Genomic DNA, 23,970 nt, shown 5'->3' with positions numbered 1-23,970 from the left:
GTTATTAAACGAGTATGACAAAGCTGGTTGTGCAGCTTGGCAGCTGCATGCTGTTTTTCTCTCCGGAGCAAGCACTTAAGAGAAAAAAATTGGAAAACTTCACCAAGGGTCTCTTTTAAGGAAGTCTTCAAAGTACTCCTTCCAGCAGGCGCAGACAGCTTCTCTGCTCTTGGCCAGCAGCAGTGTGGGACCTTGGTTGCTTTGGTCGTTGGTGGTCTTGACTGCACCGAAGAAACCTCACGCATCATGGATGTCGGCTATGTGATGTATCTCTGTTGTTTTCTCCACACATCATCTGATATTTAGATCACGGGATTTTTGATAGACTTCAGCCGTCTGTAGAGCTACTTTCTTACTCTCGAGTTGATTTGCTGTTTCAGGTTCAGAAATGCCTGGTGCCTTATCAGCCCTTGGATCTCCTAGTCATTCTTATCGAACTAGTCTATTTGTAAATCTTTCCTTGTTGATGTCACAAGTAGGCTTACATTAACACTGCAATTAAGTAACTGTGAAAATCCCCTAGTCGCCAGACTCCAGCATCTGTTCGGGTACACTGAGGGAGAATTCAGAATGTCCAATTCACCTAACAAGCATATCCTTCAGAATCTGTGTGAGGAAACCAGAGCACCCGGAGGAAACCCACACAGACACGGGGAGAACATGCAGACAGCGACCCAAACCAGGAATCAAACCTGGGTCCCTGGCGCAACAGTGTTAACCACTGCCACTGTGCTACCATGCCGCTTGGATGTTTCCTGGTCTAGTGACCAAGCGTCTCTTCGCAGGTTCTAATTCTGGAAGCCTTGAGGGCAGACAAAGTACTGTGAATACCAGTTCTCTGGTCAACGGGAGTCATCAGGTTGGCAGTGAAGAGCTGGCTGAATAGGGCTCTCTTATCAGGATATGAGTGCCTCACCGTTGATTTTCCTGTAGCATTGTTTCTGTTGCTGTTACTGCTTTGAGGTTGCATTGACATGGATGGCAGAGTGGATTATGCGGTGGTCCATGCAGTAGTTGTCACGGCTCCTGTCATGGTTCAGGTGATGTCTTTGTAGTCCCTCACTCAGATGATTACATAGTTGAGCAGCTGCCAATGCTTGGAGCGAGGGTGTTGCCATGAAGTCGTCTTCTGTCAGAGAGACATGTACAATGTGTTGGCTATTCCGCCGGGTGCTCCGGTTTCCTCCCACAGTCCAACGATGTGCAGGTTAGGTGGATTGGCTGTGATAAATTGCCCTTAGTGACCAAAAAAGGTTAGGAGGGGTTACGGGGATAGGGTGGAAGTGAGGGCTTGAGTGGGTCAATATAGACCTGATGGGCCGAATGGCCTCCTTCTGCACTGTATGTTCTATGACAAGGCCGTGGAGCAGGCCGTTGAATTTCTCTACTCCTCGTGGTTACACCTATCCAGAGTTTTGTGTCCTTTCCAATTCTGGCATTGAAGTCTCTCTGCTCTCTTTACACTCTTTTATCTATGTCTCCGCCACTCTCCTCATGCTGTTTTACCCTTTGTCTCCGCTCTCCTCACTCTTACCCATCTCTTCACTCTCCTCATACTCTTCTCCTATCGCTCCACTCATCTCGCACTCCTTTATCCTGTCTCTGCTCTCCTTTCACTCTTTTATCCTGGTGTTTGTGCCGCATTCCTCACGCTCTTTTATCCTGTATCCCCGCCACTCTGCTCGCATTCAAGATAAATCCTGTCCCTCTGCTCTCCTTGTGCTCTTTTATCCTGTGCCCCTGCCGCTTTCCTTGCACAGTATGATCCTGTGTCTCTGCCACTCATGTTATTTTAACCTGTTCCTGCCACTGCCCTCAAGCTCTTTTACATTGTCTCTGTGCTCTCTACACACTCTTTTACCCTGTGTTTCCACTGCTCTCCCTGGGCTCTTTTATCCTGTGACTCCACCGCTCTCTCAGAAACATAGAAAATAGGAGCAGGAGCAGAGTATTCAGCTCTCTGAATCTGCTCTGCCATTCAATACGATCATGGCTGATCATCCAACTTAGTAACCTGTTCCCGCTGACCTCCCATATAGCCCCAAGAGCTATATCTAACTCCTTGAATGCATATAATGCTTTGGCACAGGTTCAGCAGGCCTCCCCCCTCCCCCCATCTTGCTCCTGTTCACTAGTGAACACATTGAAGACATATGCATATTTTAATAATATAATAATTAAATATGAATGGACAGGAGGATTTGTGCACAATACTATGTCAATGCTGATAAAATAGTATGTTTTAGGGAAATTTTCTTTTAAACTATTGTGAGGAAGTTTTTGATTTATCTTGAGAAAATGCAAAATATCTTTTGCTTCTGGACTCTTGTAGTGACTAGTTAACTGGTCAAGTGGCTACCATTTTGTTCACATGATTCTACAAATGGCAGAGAGATAAAATAGCCTTAAATTAATCTTTTTTTTTATTGCTGATGAACAAGCACCCTTCATTAGTGTAGTGGGAGATCTCGGGTTTTCATTAAATAGTGCCACGAAATCTTTTAAATCCACTGAATATCACAGAATAAATCACAGAAACCTTTTAAAAAGTATATTAGGATTTTACGTTTTTCAACAGCACAAAATTGCAAAATAAATGCATCGCAGTAAGCAAGAAAATAAAATGGTTCAATACAGTATACATGAATACAGAGGGGAACAGGAGAACAACATTATCACTGGCTCAATGCCATCATTAGACAAATCTAGATGTCTCTATAAGCACACCAGAGTCCGAGAAAAACGGTATGAGGCCATGGAAGCATTGTAAAATGGGATGAAAAACGGGATGAAGCCATGGAAGCATTGTAAAATGGGATGAAAAACGGGATGAAGCCATGGAAGCATTGTAAAATGGGATGAAAAACAGGATGAAGCCATGGAAGCATTGTAAAATGATACACACCCTTTCATGACATGTCAGCTCACAATTAGTAAGAGAGTTCCGGATAGATTTTCCACGCCGTGCTTGGGCATACACCAACATATGTCTTTAGCAGTACCAAAGTCGCACCACAGCCTCATCTCCTTGGATACCGTCTGCACCCATGCAGGAACCAATCACAGATTCTTTATGTCCATCCTTCCAAAAGAAAAGAAAATACATGAAAACTCCAGTACTAAAGGTGAGTTACATGTACAGCACAGCGGAACTTAACCCCAGTCTCCAGCCTGGTACAGAACTAACCTAATTCCATATATTAATACAGAGAAGACCGGCAGCAACATGTTCGGATTATGATCAAGGCTTGAGGGTTTCCCAAGAAAAAGAGAGAGAGAAAAGATTTCGAGCTACCAGAAGTTAACTACAGGCTAACAAAGAATCAGGGCCTAGCCCTGGCTCAGTATTTCCCTGGCGCCTGCCGATCATCCAACAATGAAGAACAAAACAAGCTTCTCATTCAGGAATCCACTCAATCTCAGACCCTGGCACACTGAAGAAGCAATACCCAGCCTCTCAAGATATCCCTAATATGCACCTTCAAGAAGGGACATCCCAAGGTCCAGGGGATAACCCGATACCAGCCACAACACCGGACCTAGCCCAGCATCTCTCGACACACAGGAATCAAAACTCCCAGGACCTCCAGCACAACCCAACAGCCAGACCTGCATGTCTCCCACCACATCCAAGGCAGTGCACCGCACCCATTTATCCCGAATAGAAGAAAGGATAATTATGCCAGCCCCAGCTGGGGAAACCCCATTGCCAAAGAGAAGAAGAGCAGTCCAGATACCCAACAATTGGGTGACCTGGGAGGGGTGCCGATTCCCTCTTCCCCAGTACAATCGGGAACCACACTAGGATTAGTAACTCTGCTCACCCAGATGTAAAAATGAGGGAAATAAAAGAACCCCCCTCCCCCCAAAGGGGAGAACGCCCAAACTGATCTAGAATTAAAGAAAATTTTCAGGATAACACACCATCTATGTTGCTCGAGGAGGCTGATGCCAAGACAGGAAGAGCAAACACATTTTTGGATTTCTCGAGGATTCTAACGAATAGAGGACCTTTACTTCCACCATGCCGCTTACCAGGGTCCAAGCAACCCAATGCGTAGGCCCCAGCCGGAGAGGATGACTCGATCAACTTAGTCAGCTCCAACCCTTGCGATAAGCATAGAATAATGTAGAACCAGTGGCCGGGGGGCCCAAATGACCCCAGGCCTTGGCGAACGTATATTCTGTGCTCTGTTAAACTTGATGCACTCAGCCAAGAATGGACAGCCAATCTTCAACTCAATCGGGAACTCATCTTTCACTTCTCGCTGGGGACTGGGCTCACGGACACACCTTGCCTGGCCCCACCTCTCAAATACATCAGGATAAATGACAAATCATGCTATTTCCACCAAGAGGGATTATCCAACAGTTCCATGGAAAGTACAGCAACCAGGCCTCCCCTGGATTGCTGCCAAGCCCACTAGCAAGACTAAACAAAGAAAAATCAGAATTCACCATCAGCCAACTACCCTTGCCCCAGCTCTCAAACAATACAATGCCCAAATATACCTACCAAAAACAGGCTAACAAAACCACCTCAAACAGAGCAAAAACCCTAAGCTCATTATCTAAAACAAAACTATTATAATGAGCAGCAGTCACCCCCACCGCACCACTCCCATTAGCTAACTCTTCGGCTAGCAAAACGCCCAGAGTGAAGAGCAATGTTAACAAAAAAGGACAAAGTATAAAAACCCCATGAAACATAGTACTCCAACAGGGAGCTATATATTTTCACGACAGTTACAACAAATAGAGCAAAGCCCCCCAATGGAATTGAAACCCCTCACCCAAGCCCAACTTGCAAAACATTCAACCCACACAAGAGCAGAGATGTAAATATGACCAAGGAACCGAAACAATTCCCGGTATCCATATGCCCTCCCCCAACATCCAAAAAGTCTCAATCAACCTCCACCATGTCCATGCCCCCCCCCCCCCCCCCCCCCCCCCCCAAATGCCTCCACCAGCACATCAAAAAAAAAGTATTTCCCATCAAATGTCGAGTACACCACCCCAAAATGGACTCCACTTTTATACAAGGCGGCTTTGCCATTTTTGAATGCTTCCCACTTCTATGTCAGCTCCGTCCAACATCCTGATGAAGCCTTATGGCTTGGCCTTCCCATTTGTAATCACAATGCTCTTTTGCCCATCTCAGGACCTGCTCTTTCTCTTGGAAGCTGTGAAACTTCACAATTCCTTCCAGCTCTAATTCATTGGGACGGGACCTCTATTGGAGTGTCTGGTGGGCTCAATCCAGTTTGCGAAAGGACGTTAGTTCACCCTCACCCATCACCTTCCCAAACAACTTCACAAAATACTATGTGCGTCTCTGGCAACCCCACAACAAGAATATTTTGCCACCTTGAACGAATGTCCAAATCATTCTCTTTGGCCTTCCGTGCTTTATTTACTTCACTCTTCAGAGACATTTCCGCTTCCAGAGAGGCACTTTGTGAGGGTGGCATGGTGGCACAGAGGTTAGCATTGCTGCCTGACAGTGCCAAGGACCCTGATTCAATTCCAGCCTTGGGTAACTTTGTGTAGGGTTTGCACATTCTCTCCGTGCCTGCGTGGGTTTCCTCAGGGTACTCCATTTCCTCCCATAGTCCAAAGATGTGCGAGTTCGGTGGACTGGCCATGTTAAAATTTCCCCTTAGTCCAAAGGTTAGGTGGGGTTAAGGTGTTACGGGGATAGGGCGGGTGAGTGGGCCTAGGTAGAGTTCTTTTTTAGATGTTTGGTGCAGACTCGATGAGCTGAATGGCCTCCTCCTACACTGTGGGATTTTATGATTCTATGATTTGACAAGCTCACACGATTATCCCCTCAATGTGTACAAAGACCTAGGTGTTTAGGCTTTGGAGATAATAGTTTCAATTTGGCTTCAGGTAAAAATGGTTTAATACAGCTTCACGGTGCCGAGGTCCCAGGTTTGATACCGGCTCTGGGTCACTGTCCGTGTGGAGTTTGCACATTTTCCCCGTGTTTGCGTGGGTTTCGCCCCCACAACACAAAGATGTGCCGGGTAGGTGGATTGGCCATGGTAAATTGCCCCTTAATTGGAAAAAAATAATTGGGTACCCCAAATTAAAAAAATAAATAATTTTTTTTAAAAATGGTATAATAGGTCAAAAGGGTCTCGTGTAATGATGCAGGTTCTGTGACTTTATGGAGTGCTGTAATGTGATGCAGTCTATCCACAATGTCACAAACGTTTTGGCCCAGCTTTTCTGTAACAGGAAGGTTGGCATTGTACATTGTAAGAACATGGTTGCATTGAGCATTTCAATGATTGTTTTGATTCATTTATGGGAAGTGGGCATCACTGGCTAGTCCAGAATTTATTATCCATCCCTAATTGCCCTTGAGAATCAGGTGCTCAGAGCTGACCTGAGAGCTGAAGTGATGGTGCATTCACGAGATGGGGACAAGAGGTGGGTTAAGTAAAGGAAAGGACGATATTTTAAATAGGCTTTTAAAGTAAAATAATCTACAAGCTCTGCATTGACAACTGAGTTTGTGTTACGTTCCTGTGACTGAAAGATTAAGAAACATAATTGATTCCGATAAATAAATCAATGGATGAGTACTTAATTTGTTATGTAGGGAAAGCAATACAATGTTCATTGAAGGTGACAAGCAAATAAAAATGAATGCTAAGTTGAGGGGAATTTCTGATGAGAATTTCAGAATTTACAAATGCAGAAAAGTGCTTTTTATTTCTTATTTAAACATTTCTTTTGTTTTGGACTTAACTACAGGTTGATAATGCCTTACCCAAAATGCTTGGGGCCGAATGTGTATCGTATTTCAGAATTTTTCAGATTTTGGAATATACTGCGCATGTGCGGCGAGCGTTAGGAACTGTGCATGTACGGTAGCCTTTGGGAACTGCGTATGTTCGATGTGCGTTGGAAACTGCGCATGTTGCGCCACGGGTTGGGAACTACGCATCACCTGGGAACATTGTGGGACTGCCCGTTCATGACGTCATGTCAGCGCTCGGGAGAAAGTGCAGATTTTGGAATTTTTCAGATAAGGAATGCTCAACCTGTAGTTTGTTTATCGCCACGTCATTCTGTAGATATCGAGTGTATAAAAAAAGTGGACACAAGTTATATATTGTTATACCCAAGAACTGAGGGTATAAAATAGGAAAACTCTTATTTGAACATTTGATCCTCTGCTCCCTTTAGCTTTGCAGCTTCAGTTGACAATGTAAAACTTTTTGAAAGTTTACGTTGCTCAGATGCCCAATAGGTTAATATTTGAAAAAAAATCACATCTTCTAATAGCAGTTTCATAGCTGAGTGTTTTTAGAATCTGCTTCATTTTTTGATAATGTTCTAATTGAAGTATTTTTGATTTCTATCTATTTCCCCTCTTCAAAATATTTTCCACATTTCTAAGCTGATAACCGAACCAAAAAGAAAATTACACACCGTGAAAGGAAACAGGATTTTTCAGCCTTCAAACCAACAGATAATGAGATGAAGGTGAAGATTTCGCCACAGCTATTATTAGCAACTCATCGTTTCCTAGCAACAGGCAAGTTAATGTCATCAAATGCTAAAAATATATGGAATGAGCATTAATAATTGTTATTCAGTTTAATCATAGATATTTTAGCCTCCTGTTTAGTAGTAGTTGGGTTAACCTAGAATAATCTGATGTTTCTTGCTGCGCTCTCTGTAAATCCCTACTCGGGCAAAGTTCTTCCATGTTCACCTTGCTCTGCACGATACCCGGCTTATGTAATACCTCATTGATCTGCATTGCCCCCATCACTGCGCCCTCCTATCTTGACGTTAGTTAGCCTTCCCCTCCAACTCTGGCCTTTTGTGCATTCACCCTCCATTCTTGACATTGGCTGCCTGGATCTTCCTAATTTCCTCACTGAATTTTTTCACCTCCGTTTTCTTTTCAACACCCTATTAAAACCTATCTCTTCAACCTATCCCTCCTAACCATCTGCTTCCTGGCTCAGAGTTCAGGTTGTGATTAGCCTAGGAATGTTCTTTACATTAAAGGTGCTTTGCATATTCACGTTATTATTGTTGTAATCCAAAAGTGGCAACATAAGAATTAATTTGAAAACTGACTTTGTTCTTGGTTCCTAGGAGTTGGGATTGTTCTTTTCCCCTGATTGTAAATGTACATTACAGCTGCCATTTAAAATGCACAGTTTGGGGCGTGAATTTTTGTACCTCATCAAGGTGAGGATTATCTTTGGGAAAATAGATTACTACTATATGTACTCTATATATAATTGAAAACATTCCCACCCAAGGTATAGCGCAAACTATTCCTGTAGTACCATAAAATCAGCTCAATGCTGTTGTATAGGACAAGCAAATTGAACTGTTCTATAGCTGACAACCATCCAAAAAAAAAAATTAGTCATCTGAAGGGAGGCAGTTGAAGCTGATGGGCATAATAATTAAATTAATAATAATCCAGAAAACTTGAGTTCAAAAGTACAGCTATGGGAGTTTGAATATTTGATTTGAATTTACAGAGAAATCTGGAAATAAAAGGCTGGCATCATTAGAAGTGACAACAAACTCATTTGATTGTCCTAAAGGCCGTTTGATTTACTGATATTTCCTTTAAGGAAGGAAATCTACAATTATGCAATTTGGCCTGTATATGATTCTGATATCATGATTGACTCTTGCCTACCCTATGAAATCACCTAGTAAGCCCTGCAGTTGTATCAAACCATTAAATTGCATGTCTAATATCTTTATGAGAATAATTTCACCATATGAACTGCAGTAGATCAATAAATAAGGCCACTCCCTCCTCCAGGCAATTCGGAATGGGCAATACATGGCAGTTTTGCCAGTGATGTCTGCACCTCGAGAATTAATTTGAAAATAATCACCCACTCCTGTGCCGAGATAACCATTCCTTCTGTGAATCTCCACCGTAAGATGTCCAAAGATGTGCGGGTTAGGTGGATTGGCCATGCTAAATTGCCCGTAGTGTAAGGTTAATGGGGGGATTGTTGGGTTACGGGTATACGGGTTACGTGGGTTTAAGTAGGGTGATCATTGCTCGGCACAACATCGAGAACCGAAGGGCCTGTTCTGTGCTGTACTGTTCTATGTTCTATGTAACTAAATTTAAAGTATTATATACTTCTGAAATTTAAAAAGCCATTTCATGGGCACATATGACACAGTGCGATGCAAAATCAAGTTTATGCAGTGGTACTCTGCTTTATAGGAAATCAGAGCAACACTTTTTACATGGAATGTAACAAGAGTACTGGATGCAAAATAAGCTCTCTGCATTCTGTGTCATCAGTGTGGTTTAATACCACACAGCAGCAGTACGGTTTTGACCTTCACTGTGGCCTGGGTAAAGCTGTCAATTTATGAATAATTTAGTGCGTTTGACTAGATTGAAACTGCCAAGCGTATCTTACATTAATACTGTGGGCGGCATGGTAGCACAGTAGTTAGCACTTTGCTTCACAGCTCCAGGGTCCCAGGTTCGATTCCTGGCTTGGCTCACTGCCTGTGTGGAATCTGCACATTTTCTCTGTGTCTGCGTGGGTTTCCTCTGGGTGCTCCAGTTTCCTCCCACAGATCCAGAAAGACATGCTGTTAGGTAATTTGGGCATTCTGAATTCTCCCTCTGTGTCCCAAACAGGCTGCTAGGATAATTAAGCAAAGGTTCCAAGATTTAAAAATCTAACCCATCCTGGCATCCAGCTTATATTCGGACATTCATAGAATCCCTAAAGTGCAGAAGGAGGCCATTCAGCCCATCGGGTCTGCAACAATTCTCTGAAAGAGCACCCTACCTAGGCCTACTCCCCCGCACTATCCCATAAACCCACCTAACCTGCGCACCTCTGGACACGAAAGGGCAATTTTAGTATGGCCAATCTACCTAACCTGCACATCTTTGATATGATCAAGTATTCTGTGGACCAAAAATGATTACTCTTGTTAGCATTCAACAAGTATTTTTCAATAGTGGCTACATCTATAATAAAGGGGGTGGGGGGGAGGATAGAGAAAGAAAAAAAATTCCACATCATTGTGGCTGGTAGCTTTCATACAGGGCTGGATTCTCCGGCCTGCCTCCCAGGCACATGTTTCCCGGCAGAGGGTGGTAGTTTGCCGTTCGCTGGCGGCAGGATTCTCTGCTCTGGCCTCTGCCAGTGGGAATTCCTGTTTAGAACCACCTCACACTGCCGGAAAAAGATGGGGGGGGGGGGGGTGTGTGGTGACAGCATGACCAGAGAATATCCCGTAGCCAGCGAATGGCTGGAGAATTCTGGCATAACAACAGTAACTGCAGCCGAGAGTAAACCATTGTTTTGACATGTTTTAACATAAGACAATATATGGAAATGCATTTTTTCAAAGTTTAGCTACACTAATGTTTGTGACATACAGTTTCAATTATGTGAATTGGTCTTAATAACATGTGGTTGACTTTTTTTTGCAAGTAACAATTTGGTTTTGTTCAGCCTTGTACGACTGTACTCATTTTTATAATAGGAGCTGTAAATGAATGGTCTATTTTATCTTTATCTGGACAACTTAAATTGTTCTTTTGACATATTTAATTTTCACAATTCTTTAAAACTTACCCTTTTTATGACTCTTCAGATGTATGTTGTTGTTGATGTATGAATGTTTGAACTTTTTGCTCTGGGTAAGGAAATAAACATCGGCTAGGATTTCCGTATTAACTGTAATTCAGCAACAACTACTGTGTGAGTGTCTGTGTGTCTCCACACCTGGATGTCCAGTGAGGTTGGCATTGAACTTTACTGTCCTAATTGAATAGCATACGAACAAACCTTGTCTCAGTCTCGAAATATCTGGGCGTTTTGGGGAGCTACTAGATACTAATTGGTCTCTGTAGATCCAGACCTTGCAATCTGCAACAAGAAATAAAGTACTACTTTGAAAAAAAACTTTTACATATCAGGTTGCCTGACCTGACTCTACTCCATTTTAAAACTATAAGAAGGCCTATGGATTTGAATGTAGTGCCAACAGATCAGTTTTACAGTAGTTGACTATTTTTGTCATACTTCAAACTCAACATTCATTGTTGTTTCTAATCAGTTGTTCGGTTGCCTGAAGTTGCACTTGAATATATTGATGTTTCTGTTAATTATTTCAGAAGTGGAGCCATTCAGCCCAACACAGATGTCAGAGAAGATCTTACTGAGGCTGTTGAAACATCCTAATGTTATTCAGGAAATGAAGTTTGATGAAAGAAATAAAAAAGCCCCAGAGCATTACCTCTTCCATCGGAACAAACCTGTAGACTATTTTATCCTTGTTTTACAGGTGTGTGTGTGTTTAACCCTAATAATGCTGGACCACATAGTATGTTCAAGAAATCCAATTACACAGATTGTAAATTGTAGTAAATGTGGATGATTTTATTTGTATAATATCTTGTAGCAGATGGACCATATTTTCTTAAAATGCACATTTTCATGGATTGGGTGAGTTGTTAGGACTTGTTACATTGAGATGGACAGAATTACAATCTAGTACCTTATAATCAACATGTTAACTAATTAATTTTGCTAATGCTATCCAGACCTATTCAAGTTCAAAATCATAAAATAATCATGCCTTCTAACCCAAGTCAGAGGGCACTATTTCCTTAATGAAATGGGAACAAGAGATTATTGATAAGAATTGTTGAAGAGAACTCACAAACTTGAATAGTGATATAAGTGTACTTCAATTCCTTTTTGAAGTTTACTATTGAAAATAACCAGTGTGAAAATATGTTTCCTCATCTTTTACCCATTTCTTTAAATCTGTGTTCTCTGGCTATTGACTCTTTTGTCATTGGAAGACATTTTGCCGTAATACTGTATTAAAGGTATTCTTGATTTTGAACACCTTCAAACTTTCCCATCCCTCCACCCACTCCTCTGCTAACTTCTCTGCTCTAGGGAGAGCAATTCCAAATAACCTCTCCAAATAGCATGAGATGGTGACATAGTGGTAAAGTCACTGGACTAGTAACCCATAGGACCAGGCTAATGCTCAAGGGATACCACAGCCGCTAGTGGAATTTAAATTCGATTAATCAATACAAATTTTTAAAAATTGGAATTACAAGCTAGTCTCAGTAATGATGACCATGACAAATATCATTGATTGTTATCGAAAACTCAAGGAAATCTGCCATCTGACCTACATGGGGCTCCAGACCCTTAACAATGTGGTTGGCTCTTGTCTGCCCTCTGAAATAGCCTAACAAGCCATTCAGTTCAAGGACAATGAGGGATGGGCAACAGATTCTGACCGTGCCAGCGGTCCACATTCCATCAACGAATGTACACAAAAAACCTTGCCACTGTCTTAGTAACTATCTCCTGCACAGTCTCCAAGGCCTTGTCATCTTTCCTATTATGTGGTGCCCAGAATATTGAGCATTATGGTCCAACTGAAGTCTGCAGCAATATTCTGTAAAGGGTTAGCATAACTTCATGCTTTTGCACTCTGTGCCTCTCTTAATAAAGCCAAGGATTCTATATAATTTTAACAGCCCTCAACTTGTCCTGCCTCCTTCAACGGCATGTAATCCTTTAGTTTATATTGACATGGATTTGTGGTTAACGGTGAAGCCATAACTCCATGCTGATCTCAAAAGGAGCTGCCACAAAGATCTAGCAATCACTGTGGTGCGGATGTTCCATTTCCTGGTGCCAAGTTAAGGGAATCCCTGTGTGCAGCTGCAGTGATGCCAACAAGAAGGGAAGCAGCCACCACATTGAAGTATTCTCACAGAAAGAAAACCAGAATGTTAAAAGCATTTTATCCTTCACTTTTAACTCAAATTTTCAGATAGCGAAATAAATGATTAATTGGACTAAGATTAGTCCCAGGATCGGAAACAATATCCTTGGAGAGATATTTGCTAGTGCTTTTGGGGAAGGTTTAAACTAGAGTAGCCGGAGGATGGGAACCTGAACCGGGAGATACGAGAGGGAAACAAAGATATAAATGAAAGACCGAAGAGTAGAAATCAAAAGTGGAAGGCTGAGGAAACTAAGGCTAGCAGCAAATAGGACCATAGTACAAAAAAAATAGTTTGTAAAAATGCTAAAAGAACAAGTCTAAGGGCATTGCACCTGACTGCATGGAGCATTCACAAGACAGTAGATGATTTAACAGCGCAAATTTGTATACACGGGTATGATATGATTGCGATAACAGAGACATGGTTGCAGGGGGTGAGCAAGGCTGGGAACTGAATATCCAAGTTTTGTGATCGCCATGAAGAATCCAACACAAGTTTTTAGAGTCAAACAGAAAGTAACTTTATTTACAACAATACGTACAAAAGTTCCAGCAGTTCACTACAGGTTCCCTCCCAGCTGGTACCACACTGGGCAGCTCTATTTATGCACCTGCACTGCTAATGATTCTCCCCCCGCCTATTCATATTCCCAAGGATCATGGGGTAACCAATTGACCTCAGCCAATAGGATCTGAGCAGGTTATAACACCAAGGGTATTCAATATTTAGGAAGAACATACAAGAAGAAAATTGGGGTGGTGTTGTTAGTTAAGGATGGAAGGAGTGTAATAGTGTGAGGGGATAGATATAGAATCAGTCTGGGTGGAGTTAAGAAGCAACAAGGGTTAGAAAACATCAGTGGGAGTGGTCGATTGGCTCCAAACAACAGTGGCAAAGTAGGGGATGGCATTAAACAGGAAATTCAAGATGCATGTAACAAGGATACTACAGTAATCGTGGGTGACTTCAATCTACATATAGATTGAACAAATCACAATAGCAACAATATTGTGGCAGATGAATTCCTGGAGTGTGTACAAGATGGTATTTTGGACCAGTATGTTGAGGAATCTACTGGAGAACATGCTATCTGAGATTCGGCATTGAGAAGGGGGTTAATTAATAATCTTATTGTTTGGGGTCCTTTCGGGAACAGTGACTATAACATGATGGAGTTCTTTATTAGGATGGAAAGTGAAGAAGTCTGGCCTGAAACTAGGGTCCTATATCTAAACAAAGGAAACTACATATATATGAGCCGTGAGTTGGCTAACATAGATTGGGAACTTAATTAAAAGGCACAGTGTGAACATAGAACATACAGTGCAGAAGAAGACCATTCGCCCCATCGAGTCTGCACCGACCCACTTAAGCCCTCACTTCCACCCTATCCCAATAACCCCTTTTTTGGTCACTAACGGCAATTTATCATGGCCAATCCACCTAACCTGCACGTCTTTGGACTGTGGGAGGAAACCAGAGCACCCGGAGGAAACCCATGCAGACACGGGGAGAACGTGCAGACTCCGCACAGACAGTGACCCAGCAGGGAATCGAACCTGGGACCCTGGTGCTGTGAAGCCACAGTGCTATCCACTTGTGTGCCTGTGCTAACACTAACCCTAACCCTAATGTAGTGTGGATAGGCGATGGCTAATATTTGAGGAACAAATTATGCATTTTAACAGTTATATATTCCTTTCCGACACGGAAACAAAACAAGAAAAACAGCCTAACCATAGCTTAGAAAATAAATTAATGATGGTATTAGATCAAAAGAGGAGTCTATAAAGTTGCTAGAAAAAGTAGGAGGCCTGATGATCAGGAAAAGTTCAGCAAAGGAGGACAAAGGGAATGATTAAAAGTAAACTTGGAAGTAACTTAAAAGAGGACAGGAAAAACTTTTCTAAGTATGTAAAAAGAAAAAGATTAGCAAAGACAAATGTCTTACGATCCTAAACAGGATAATTTATAATAGAGAATCACAAAATAGCAAAGCAAATAAACAATGACTTTAGTTCTATCTTCATGGAGGAAAACACAAATAACTTCCCATAAATGGTAAGGAATCAAGGGTCTCGTGGGAAGGAGGAATTTAGTATTACTAGAAAAATAGTGCTGGGAGAAATTAATGGGACTGAAAACCGATAATCCCCAGGGCCTGATAATCTACACCCGAGGTGTCCATGGAAACGGGCGATGCATTGGTTGTCATCTTCTAAAATTCTGGAACGTCTCGGTAGATTGGAGGGCAGCAAATGGAAACCTGCATTTTTAAAAAGAGAGGGAGGGAGAAAATGGAGTAACAGACTGGTTAGCCTAACATCAGTAGTAGGGAAAATGTTGGGGTCTATTATAAAGGATGCCGAAGCAGGACACAGAAAATATTAACAGGATTAGACAAAGTCAACATGGATTTGTAAAAGGGATATCAAGCTGACAAATCTACAGGAGTTTTTTGAAGATGTAACTTGTAGATTAGATAAGGATAAACCAGTGGATGTGGTGTATTTGGATTTTCAGAAAACTTTTGATAAAGTCCCACTTATGGGGTTAGTCTGTAAAATTAAAGTACATGGGATTTAGGGTAATATATTGGCATGGACTGAGAATTGGTTTCAGACAGGAAACATAATAGGAATAAATGGGTCTTTTTAGAAATGGCAGGCAGTGACTAATCGGATCGAACAGGGATCAGTGCTTGGGCCCCAGCTATTCACAATATACATCAATGATTTGGATGAGGGAACCAAAAGTAATATTTCCATGTTTGCTGATGGCACGAGACTTGATTGGAAGGTGAGTGGTGAGGAGGATGTCAAAAGGCTTCAAGGTGATTGACACTAATTAAGTGAGTGGGCAAATACGTGGCAAATGCAGTATAACGTGGATTAATGTGAAGTCATCCACTTTGGATGGGGAAACAGAATGCCAGATGTATTATTTCAATGGTGAGAGATTGCGAAGTGTTGACTTCCTTGTTCATCAGTTACTGAAAGCAAACATTCTGGTGCAGCAAGCAATTGGGAAAGCAAATGGCATGTTGGCCTGTAAATGGTTTGAGGAGAGGAGTAAAGTTGTCTTGCTGAAATTGTATAGAGCCTTGGTGAGATTGCATTTTGAGTAGTGTTTTGGTCTCCTTGCACATGGCAAAAAAACATGGAGGGAGTGCAACAATGGTTGACCAGACTAATCCCTTGGAGGGTGCAATTGTCAGTGAAGAGAGACTGAGGAGACTGGACCTATAATCTCCAGAGAATTATCACGGTGACAGCATCATCTTCTGCACAGTAAGCTGTGGGGGTACGTTGTTTACGGCACAATGACAGCTGATTGGCAGCAAAATTATTTATTTTTCCATTGCGAATGAGCATTTTTAACGTAAATGAAACTGGACTCTTACCCTATTTTGTCTTTGATGCTTAACGGTAAAACATATAATGGTGGAAAGCAGAACATGGTTGGCACCAAAGAGCTGCTGCTTCTTGTGATAGGAAAGTCTAAGAAGCCATGTTGATTTGTGAATGTCAAGACAATACTGACACAGTACGAGACTAACAAAATCACTTGGATGACCCCTAGCATTTTTGAAGGGTAAATCAGGAAAGTAGATAAACATATCAACGAAAGAAAATGAAGATTGTCATAATTACAGACAACTGCCCCACGCACCCCGACATTGCTAACCTCGAGCATCAAACTGATGTTCTTGCCCCACCCCCCAACACCACAGCCAAGTTCCAACCAATAGATCGGGGGCAATTAGGAATCTGATGATTCCACTACCTTCACCAGCTGCTTTCTCAGATTGTCAAGGCCATCAAGAAGGAATACAATTCAACTGTTCCAGAGGTCTTGCTCATGATGAAGATGGCGTGTATTTTCATTCAGCTTTTGAATCGTTGTTTTGACTTGAACCGCATTTATTGGCATCGGGTTTCTCAGAGGCACGTTCATAGGGCCTCCTCAGCTATCACAAAATCTCTGCTTAACACAAATTTGAGGGATGATGTTTTACTGTAATAGGGAAACTGACACATTCATTGCTGGAAGAAGTACAATGGATTATTCATTCTAAAGGCAATTATTTCTCCTTTGCTGTTGGTATAAAGAAAATAAGCTCCAATTGACTATAAAACATGTTGTTGAACATTACACAAGTGGATAAAGTATACATTTACTAAATTAGAAGTTGGTTATTCGTAACAGGGATGAGGGCATACTCTGAAGCCCTGAGCTCCACCTGCTCCATCCCCTTTTAAACAGAATAAAATCCATCACATTTCTCCTTTTTTAACCCTGAAGAGTCTCACGGACTCGAAGCATTAATTCTTGTTTTTCTCTCCACAGATGTTACCAGACTTGCTGAGTTTTTTCAACATTTTCTGTTTTTATTTCCGATTTCCATCATTTGTTGTATTTTGCCTTTATTTGAGCAAATTATGTTAATTTCTAGACTTTGGTAAAAATTGAAGCCGATGGCATTGAAACGGCAGCAGCAATATGGATACAAAATTGGCTAAGTAATAGAAAGCAGGGCATGTTGGTTTAGGGTTGTTTTCAGACTGGAGGAAAAGTACATAGTAATGTTCCCCAGTGATCGGTATTAGAATCACTGCTGTTTTTAATGTATATTAATGATCAAGGTAAATGGAACATAATTTCAAAGTTTGCAGATGACGCATCTTCAAAATATAATAAACAATGAAAATAGTAACAGACTTCAAGAGAGAGGGAAATAGTTTGGTAGAACAAATGAGGAGAGACAGCCCCTGTGTTTTAGGATGGGAATGATGATGAAACTGTCCGCATCAGCCAACATTACTCCACTAAAACCAACAGTAACTTTGGAAATCCACATGTGCAGGAATAATGCATAAATCCATAAGCTGCTGTGAGTGATTCCATGCTTCTTCAGAGGGTGTGCTATTTAGGGTGCCCCAGACTGCAATCAGTGAGAAACCTATGAATTTATAAGAACTTCCACTCTTAGGCTCTCTGTTTCAAACCTTGAAAAGGTTATTTTTTTTAAAGAAAAAATATTGGAATTAAGAGCAGAAGTAGGCAATTCAGCCCTTCAAGCCTGCTCTGCCATTCAATCAGATCACCTCCCTACCTGTTCCAAATATCTCTTTAACCCATTCTTGTTCAGATACATATCTTTCTCCTCCTTGAAACCATTTAATTATTCAGACTCCACCGCACTATGGGGCAGCCGTTCCACAAATTCACCACCCTCTGGGAGAAGTAGTTCCTCCTCAACTCTGTTCTAAGTTATCACCTCTCAACCTATATCTGTGACCTCTTGTTTTAGATTGCCCTACAAGGGGGAACATTTGGTCTATGTTTACTTTATCAATCCCTTTTTTCAAATGAGGTGTGACTGGGTTTCTAAACTGCACACTACTTTTATAATTACTGCTAAACACCTACTCTGAAAAGCTTGTTATGTGGAATGCCAAATTTCTCCATTAAGATAAAATAAAATTTGCATTATTAAAATAATGGAAAGGGAGTTCCAGGATTTTGCCCTAGCAAAAGTGAAGGGATGGCAATATATTTCCAAGTTAGTGTGGTGAGTGACTTGGAGGGGAATCTCCAGGTGGTGGGGTTCCCAGGTATCTGCTGCTCTTATCCTTCTACATGGTAGTAGAGGTGGGTTTGGAAGGTGCTGTCTAAGGAACTTGGCAACTTACTGCAGTGCATCTTGTACATGGTACACATGGCTACCATTGTTCTTCGGTGGTGGAGAGTTTGAATGTTGGTGTGAGGGGGAGCAATCACGCGGGCTGCTTTGTCCTGGATGACGTTGAGCTTCTTCAGTGTTGTTAGAGCTGTACTCATCCAGGCAAGTGGAGAGTATTCCATTACATTCCTGACTTGTGCCTTGTAGATGGTGGACAGACTTTGGGGGGGTCAGGGGGTGATTCACTCACCATAGGCTTCCTAGTCTTTGATCTGCCCTGGTAGCCACAGTATTAATATGGCTAGTCCAGTTCAGTTTTTGATCAATGCTAACCCCCAGGATGTTGATTATGGGGATTCAGCAATGATAATGCCAGTGAATATCATGGGGCGATGGTTAGATCCTCTCTTGAAGGAGATGGTCATTGCCTGGCACTTGTGTGGCACGAATGTAACTTGCCACTTGTAAGCCCAAGCCTGAGCTTAGATCTGATGCATTTGTTGTGGAATCGCTTATCTCTGTCTATTTTTTGCTGCTTATGCTGTTTAGCACACATGTAGTCCTGTGTTGTAGCGTCACCAGATTGACACCTATTTTTGGTATGTCAGTTGTTGCTCCTAGCATGCTGTCCTGCACTCTTCATTGAGCCAGGGTTGGTCCCCCCTCGTTTGGTGGTAATGGCAGAGTGGGGGAAAGGTCAGGCCATAAGATCGCAGATTGTGATTGAATACAATTGTGCTGCTGCTGATGGCCCACAGAGCCTAATGGATGCCCAGTATTGAGTTACTAGATCTGTTCGAAGTCTATCCCATTTAGCACGTTGGTAGTGCCACACAACACGATGGAGGGTATGCTCAATGTGAAGACAGGACTTTGTCTCCACGAGGATTGTGTGGTAGTCACTTCTACCGATACTGTTATGGACATTGTTACCATGAAGTGGGCAGATTGGTGAGGATGAGGTCAAGAATGTTTTTCCCTCTTGTTGGTTTCCTGACCAGCTGGTGCAGTCCCAGTTTAGTAGCTATGCCCTTTAGGACCCGGTCAGCTCGGACTGTTGTGATACTATTGAGCCACTCTTTTTGGACATTGAAGTTCCCCACCCAAAGCATATTCTGCGCCCATGTCACCCTCCGTGCTTCCTCAAAGTGTTGTTCAACATGGAGGAATACTGATTCATGAGCTGATGGTGGCCGGTATGTGGTAATCAGCAGGAGGTTTCCCTGCACATGTTTAACCTGAAGCCATGAGACATCATGGGGTCCAGAATCGATGCTAAGGACTCCCAAGGCAACTCTCTGTATACCTCTGTGCCACCACCGTTGCTTGGTCTGTCCTGCCGGTGAGTCAGGACATACCAACGAATGGTGATAGTGGTGCCTGGGACATTGTACGGTATGATTCTGTGAGTATGACTGTCAGGCTGTTGCTTGACTTGACTGAGACAGCTCTCCCAACTTTGGCACAAGTCCCCCAATGTTAGTAAGGAGGACTTTGCAGGTTCAACATGGCTGGGTTTGCCATTGTCGATTCCAGTGCCTGGGTTGATGCTGGGTGTTCCGTTCCATTTCATTCCCTTTTTTATGCTTTTGTAACGGTTGATTACAGCTGATTGACTTGCTGAGCCGCTTCAGAGGGCATATAAGAGTCAACCACATTGCTGGGGATCTGGAATCACATGTAGGCCGGACCAGGATAAGGGATGGCAGATTTCCTTCCCTAAAGGACATTAGTGAACCAGATGGGTTTTTACAACAATCGGCAATGGTTTCATGGTCATCATTAGACTTTAATTCCAGATATTTTATTGAGTTTAAATTCTACTACCTGCCGTGGTGGGATTCTAACCCGGGTTCCCAGCTCATTATCTTGGGACTCTGAATTACTAGTCCAGTGACAAAACCACTATACCACCACCTCCTCTATTGTGAATATTGTATGCATTTTTAATTCTGTCTTTTTATTATTTTCACAATCTCTAGCCTTATCTGTTGGCGTACTCTGGTGTACTCTTATGCTCTGTCCCTTCTTGCTATGCTCCGTTTATTAATTCCCTTATTGCTGCCATGCCATCTTACCTTGTCCTCTCTTCTTAATTGATCACTTCTTTCCTCACATTATCATCCCATTCCATGGGCATTGCTCCAGCAGTTCCTCAGAGTAGTGTCCTGAGCATTACCGTTTTCAGCTGCTAATCAGTAATCTTCCTTCCATCATAAGGTTGGAGACATGATGTTTTATGGCGATTGCAGTGTGTTCTGTATCATTTGCAACTTCTCAGATACTGAATCAGTTCATGTATGCAAACTAAAAAAATCTAGACCACATTCGGGCTTGGATTGACAAAGTGGCAAATGATATAATAATCTTTATTGTCACAAGTAGGCTTACTGTAAAGAAATTACTGTGAAAAGCCTCTGGTCGCCACATTCCGGCACCTGTTCGGGTACACAGAGGGAGAATTCAGAATATCCAATTCACCTCACAGCACGTCTTTCGGGACTGTGGGAGGAAACCGGACACCTGGAGAAAACCCACTCAGTAACAGAGAGAACGTGCAGACTCCACACACACAGTGACCTAAGCTGGGAATCGAACCTGGGACCCTGGAGCTGTGAAGCAACAATGCTACCCACAGTGCTACCGTGACACCCTTTCACACCACAGTAGTGCCAGACAATAACCATCTCCAACACAAGAGTCCAACCAGCTCCACTTGACATTCCATAGTATTACAATCCCCACTGTTAGCATCGTGGGAGTTACCATGAACCTGGAACAGCCATATAAGTATTGTGGCTACAAGAGCAAGACAGGCTGGGAATTCTGCAGTGAGTAACTAACCACTTGAATCCTCAAGATCTGTCCATCAACAAGGAGTATGACAGTGCTCTGAATTCGCCTAGTGCAGGTCTTATGATACTCCAGAGGCTTGACAATCCAGTTCAAAGTAGCCTACTGATCTACAATCTTATAGGTTCACTTCTTCCACTATTGGCGCACAGCGGCAATAGTGTGTATAAGCTCCAACGTGCAGGATAACAATTTGCCCCGGCTCCTTTAACAACACCTTCCAAACTTGTGACCTGTGCCACCTAGAAGGTGTAGGGCAGCAGAGACATGGGAGCACCAACAGCTGCAAGTTTCCCTCCCAGTCACGTGCCATCCTTACTTGGAACTATATTGCTGTTTCATCACAGTTGCTGAGTCAAAGTCCAAGTACTGCCTACCTAACAGCACAGTGAGTGGACCTAAAACCACATGGAATGCAGTGCTATTTCAATGGCATCAATTCTATAGATTTTTAAAAAAAAGTATTTTTATTAAGGTTTTGCAGAATTTTTCATAATAAAACATTAGTAACAATAATAACAAAACAAACTAGAGTGAACATTTAACATAGTGTAAAAAGAGAATATACAAGAGCAATTAAATAGACATTACCCCACGCGACCCAGTCTTCCTACACTATCCCAGTGAAGCACTCCTCTCCTCCTCTCTCCCCCCCCCCCCCCCCCCACGGATTGCTGCTGCTGCTGACATTTTAATTTTCCCCGAGAAAGTCGACGAACGGCTGCCACCTCCGAGAGAACCCTAACGTAGACCCTCTTAAGGCAAACTTTATTTTCTCGAGGCTGAGAAACCCAGTCATGTCGTTAACCCAAGTCTCTATACTCGGGGGCTTTGAGTCCCTCCATATTAATTAAATCCATCTCCGGGCTACTAGGGAGGCAAAGGCCAAGACGTTGGCCTCTTTCGCCCCCTGAATTCCCGCGTCTTCTGACACTACAAAGATCGCTATCTCTGGACTCGACACCACCCATGTGTTAAGCACCTTGGACATTGCCCTCGCAAACCCTTGCCAGACCCCTCTCAGCTCCGGGCATGCCCAAAACACGTGGACATGGTTTGCAGGGCTACCCTTGCACCTCATATAACTGTCTTCTACCCATTAAAACTTGCTCATTCTCGCTGCCGTCATGTGTGCCCCGTGGACCACCTTAAATTGAATTAGACTGAGCCTGGCACATGATGAGGAGGAATTAACCCTGCCCAGGACCTCTGCCCACAGACCCACTTCCAACTCCTCACCTAGCTCCTCCTCCCACTTGCACTTGAGCTCCTCCACCGGGGTTTCCTCCGCCTCCTGTAGTTCCTGGTAGATATCCGACACCTTCAATATTATAGATTTGAGAGAGAACAGGTTCACATCCCTGCTATTTGGAAAATATAAATTTATGTCTAGGAATTGAAACCAATATTTCATAATTTGAGACACTGTTCTTCCTATTACTTCATAACATCTTAAGATATGTTTATTAAATAGCCATCACGGTAAATCACAGTAACACTGATTCACAGAAGAAGTATTTCATAGAAATTTACTTTACATGTTTCAGAATCCTAAATGAGTTGAAGTGATTCTTGGATTGGTTGAGATTGATTGAGGTAGCATGTTTAGCTCAATGAATAGTCATGAAAAAATTACCTCGTGTTTATTGAATGATAGTTTCATTATGCTAATTGCTTTGTTGTGACTAGGGAAAAGTGGAGGTGGAAGCTGGAAAAGAAGTAATGAAGTTTGAAGCAGGTGCTTTCTCTTATTATGGCATGATGGCTCTTACATCTTCTCCAGGTACTAATCTTAATTGATTAAAAAAAAGATTTATTATAAATGGATCAAGTAATGCAGGGAATGTTTGGCATATCTAACCTGCTTTCTCAGTCGACTATGTGCAATCCATCATATGAAGGGCTCAGCTCCATCCATTTAATCTGAGTGAGAGGCCTGCTTAAATCTTGCCTGACCAAAAATCATCAAACTAAACTTCACAAAAGCTACAGTTGAAGGTTAAGTGAATCATCCAACTCACTAATCAATTCGCTTCAATGCCTTTGTGAAGGTAAACACACTAACACCTTGCCTGTAATCTCATTTTTCTAAGTGCAAAATCAATTGAAATTATACTAAAGTTTGAGGTAATTTTTAAAAATCAAACTAATTTTTTAAAAGAAAAGTGATGTGATAAATTGAAAAATTAAATGATTTTGGGTTGAACGAGAGTTGATGCTCTACCATTGTGATGTGTTTTTTTATGGCACTGCATACATTTGAGTCTAGATTTAATAAGATAATGTTCACTGCATTGTGTTGTGTACCATCTTTCATCCTCAATGAACCAGGCTGTTTAGACAATTTTATTTTTAATCATCCCATATGGTATTATTTATGAGTTTGTTAAAGCGCCAACCTTCATGCATTTGTGTTCAATAAACAGAACATAGACCTACAAGATTAGGATTCTTACATTTGCATAGTGAAGTCCCAATAATGTGATAAATTATGCTTGGATTTCCCAATTGATGCAGTGGACTTTAGTTTGTTTTCTTGAAAAACTCATCTGATTCATTTTCCTCTCTATTCACTTTTCTGGCACAGAAGATGATTAGGTTTAGAAAATGAAGAATTCCACAC

General features: G+C 42.1%; 1 protein-coding gene across 2 annotated transcripts in view; it reads left to right on the top strand.

The window, feature by feature from the left end:
- LOC119979297 (metal transporter CNNM2-like) overlaps positions 1 to 23,970 on the top strand; it is a 231,752-nt gene that overhangs the window by 162,165 nt on the left and 45,617 nt on the right. For both annotated transcript variants that reach the window (XM_038821348.1, XM_038821349.1), the window contains 3 exons: positions 7,418 to 7,555; positions 11,162 to 11,331; positions 23,037 to 23,130. In XM_038821348.1, coding sequence (XP_038677276.1) covers positions 7,418 to 7,555; positions 11,162 to 11,331; positions 23,037 to 23,130 — 402 coding nt within the window. The remainder of the gene's footprint in view (positions 1 to 7,417; positions 7,556 to 11,161; positions 11,332 to 23,036; positions 23,131 to 23,970) is intronic.

Source organism: Scyliorhinus canicula, chromosome 16, assembly GCF_902713615.1.
Source record: "Scyliorhinus canicula chromosome 16, sScyCan1.1, whole genome shotgun sequence".
Lineage (NCBI taxonomy): Eukaryota > Metazoa > Chordata > Chondrichthyes > Carcharhiniformes > Scyliorhinidae > Scyliorhinus > Scyliorhinus canicula.
Note: the sequence above shows the minus strand (reverse complement) of the source record. Positions and strands in the feature narration are given on the sequence as shown.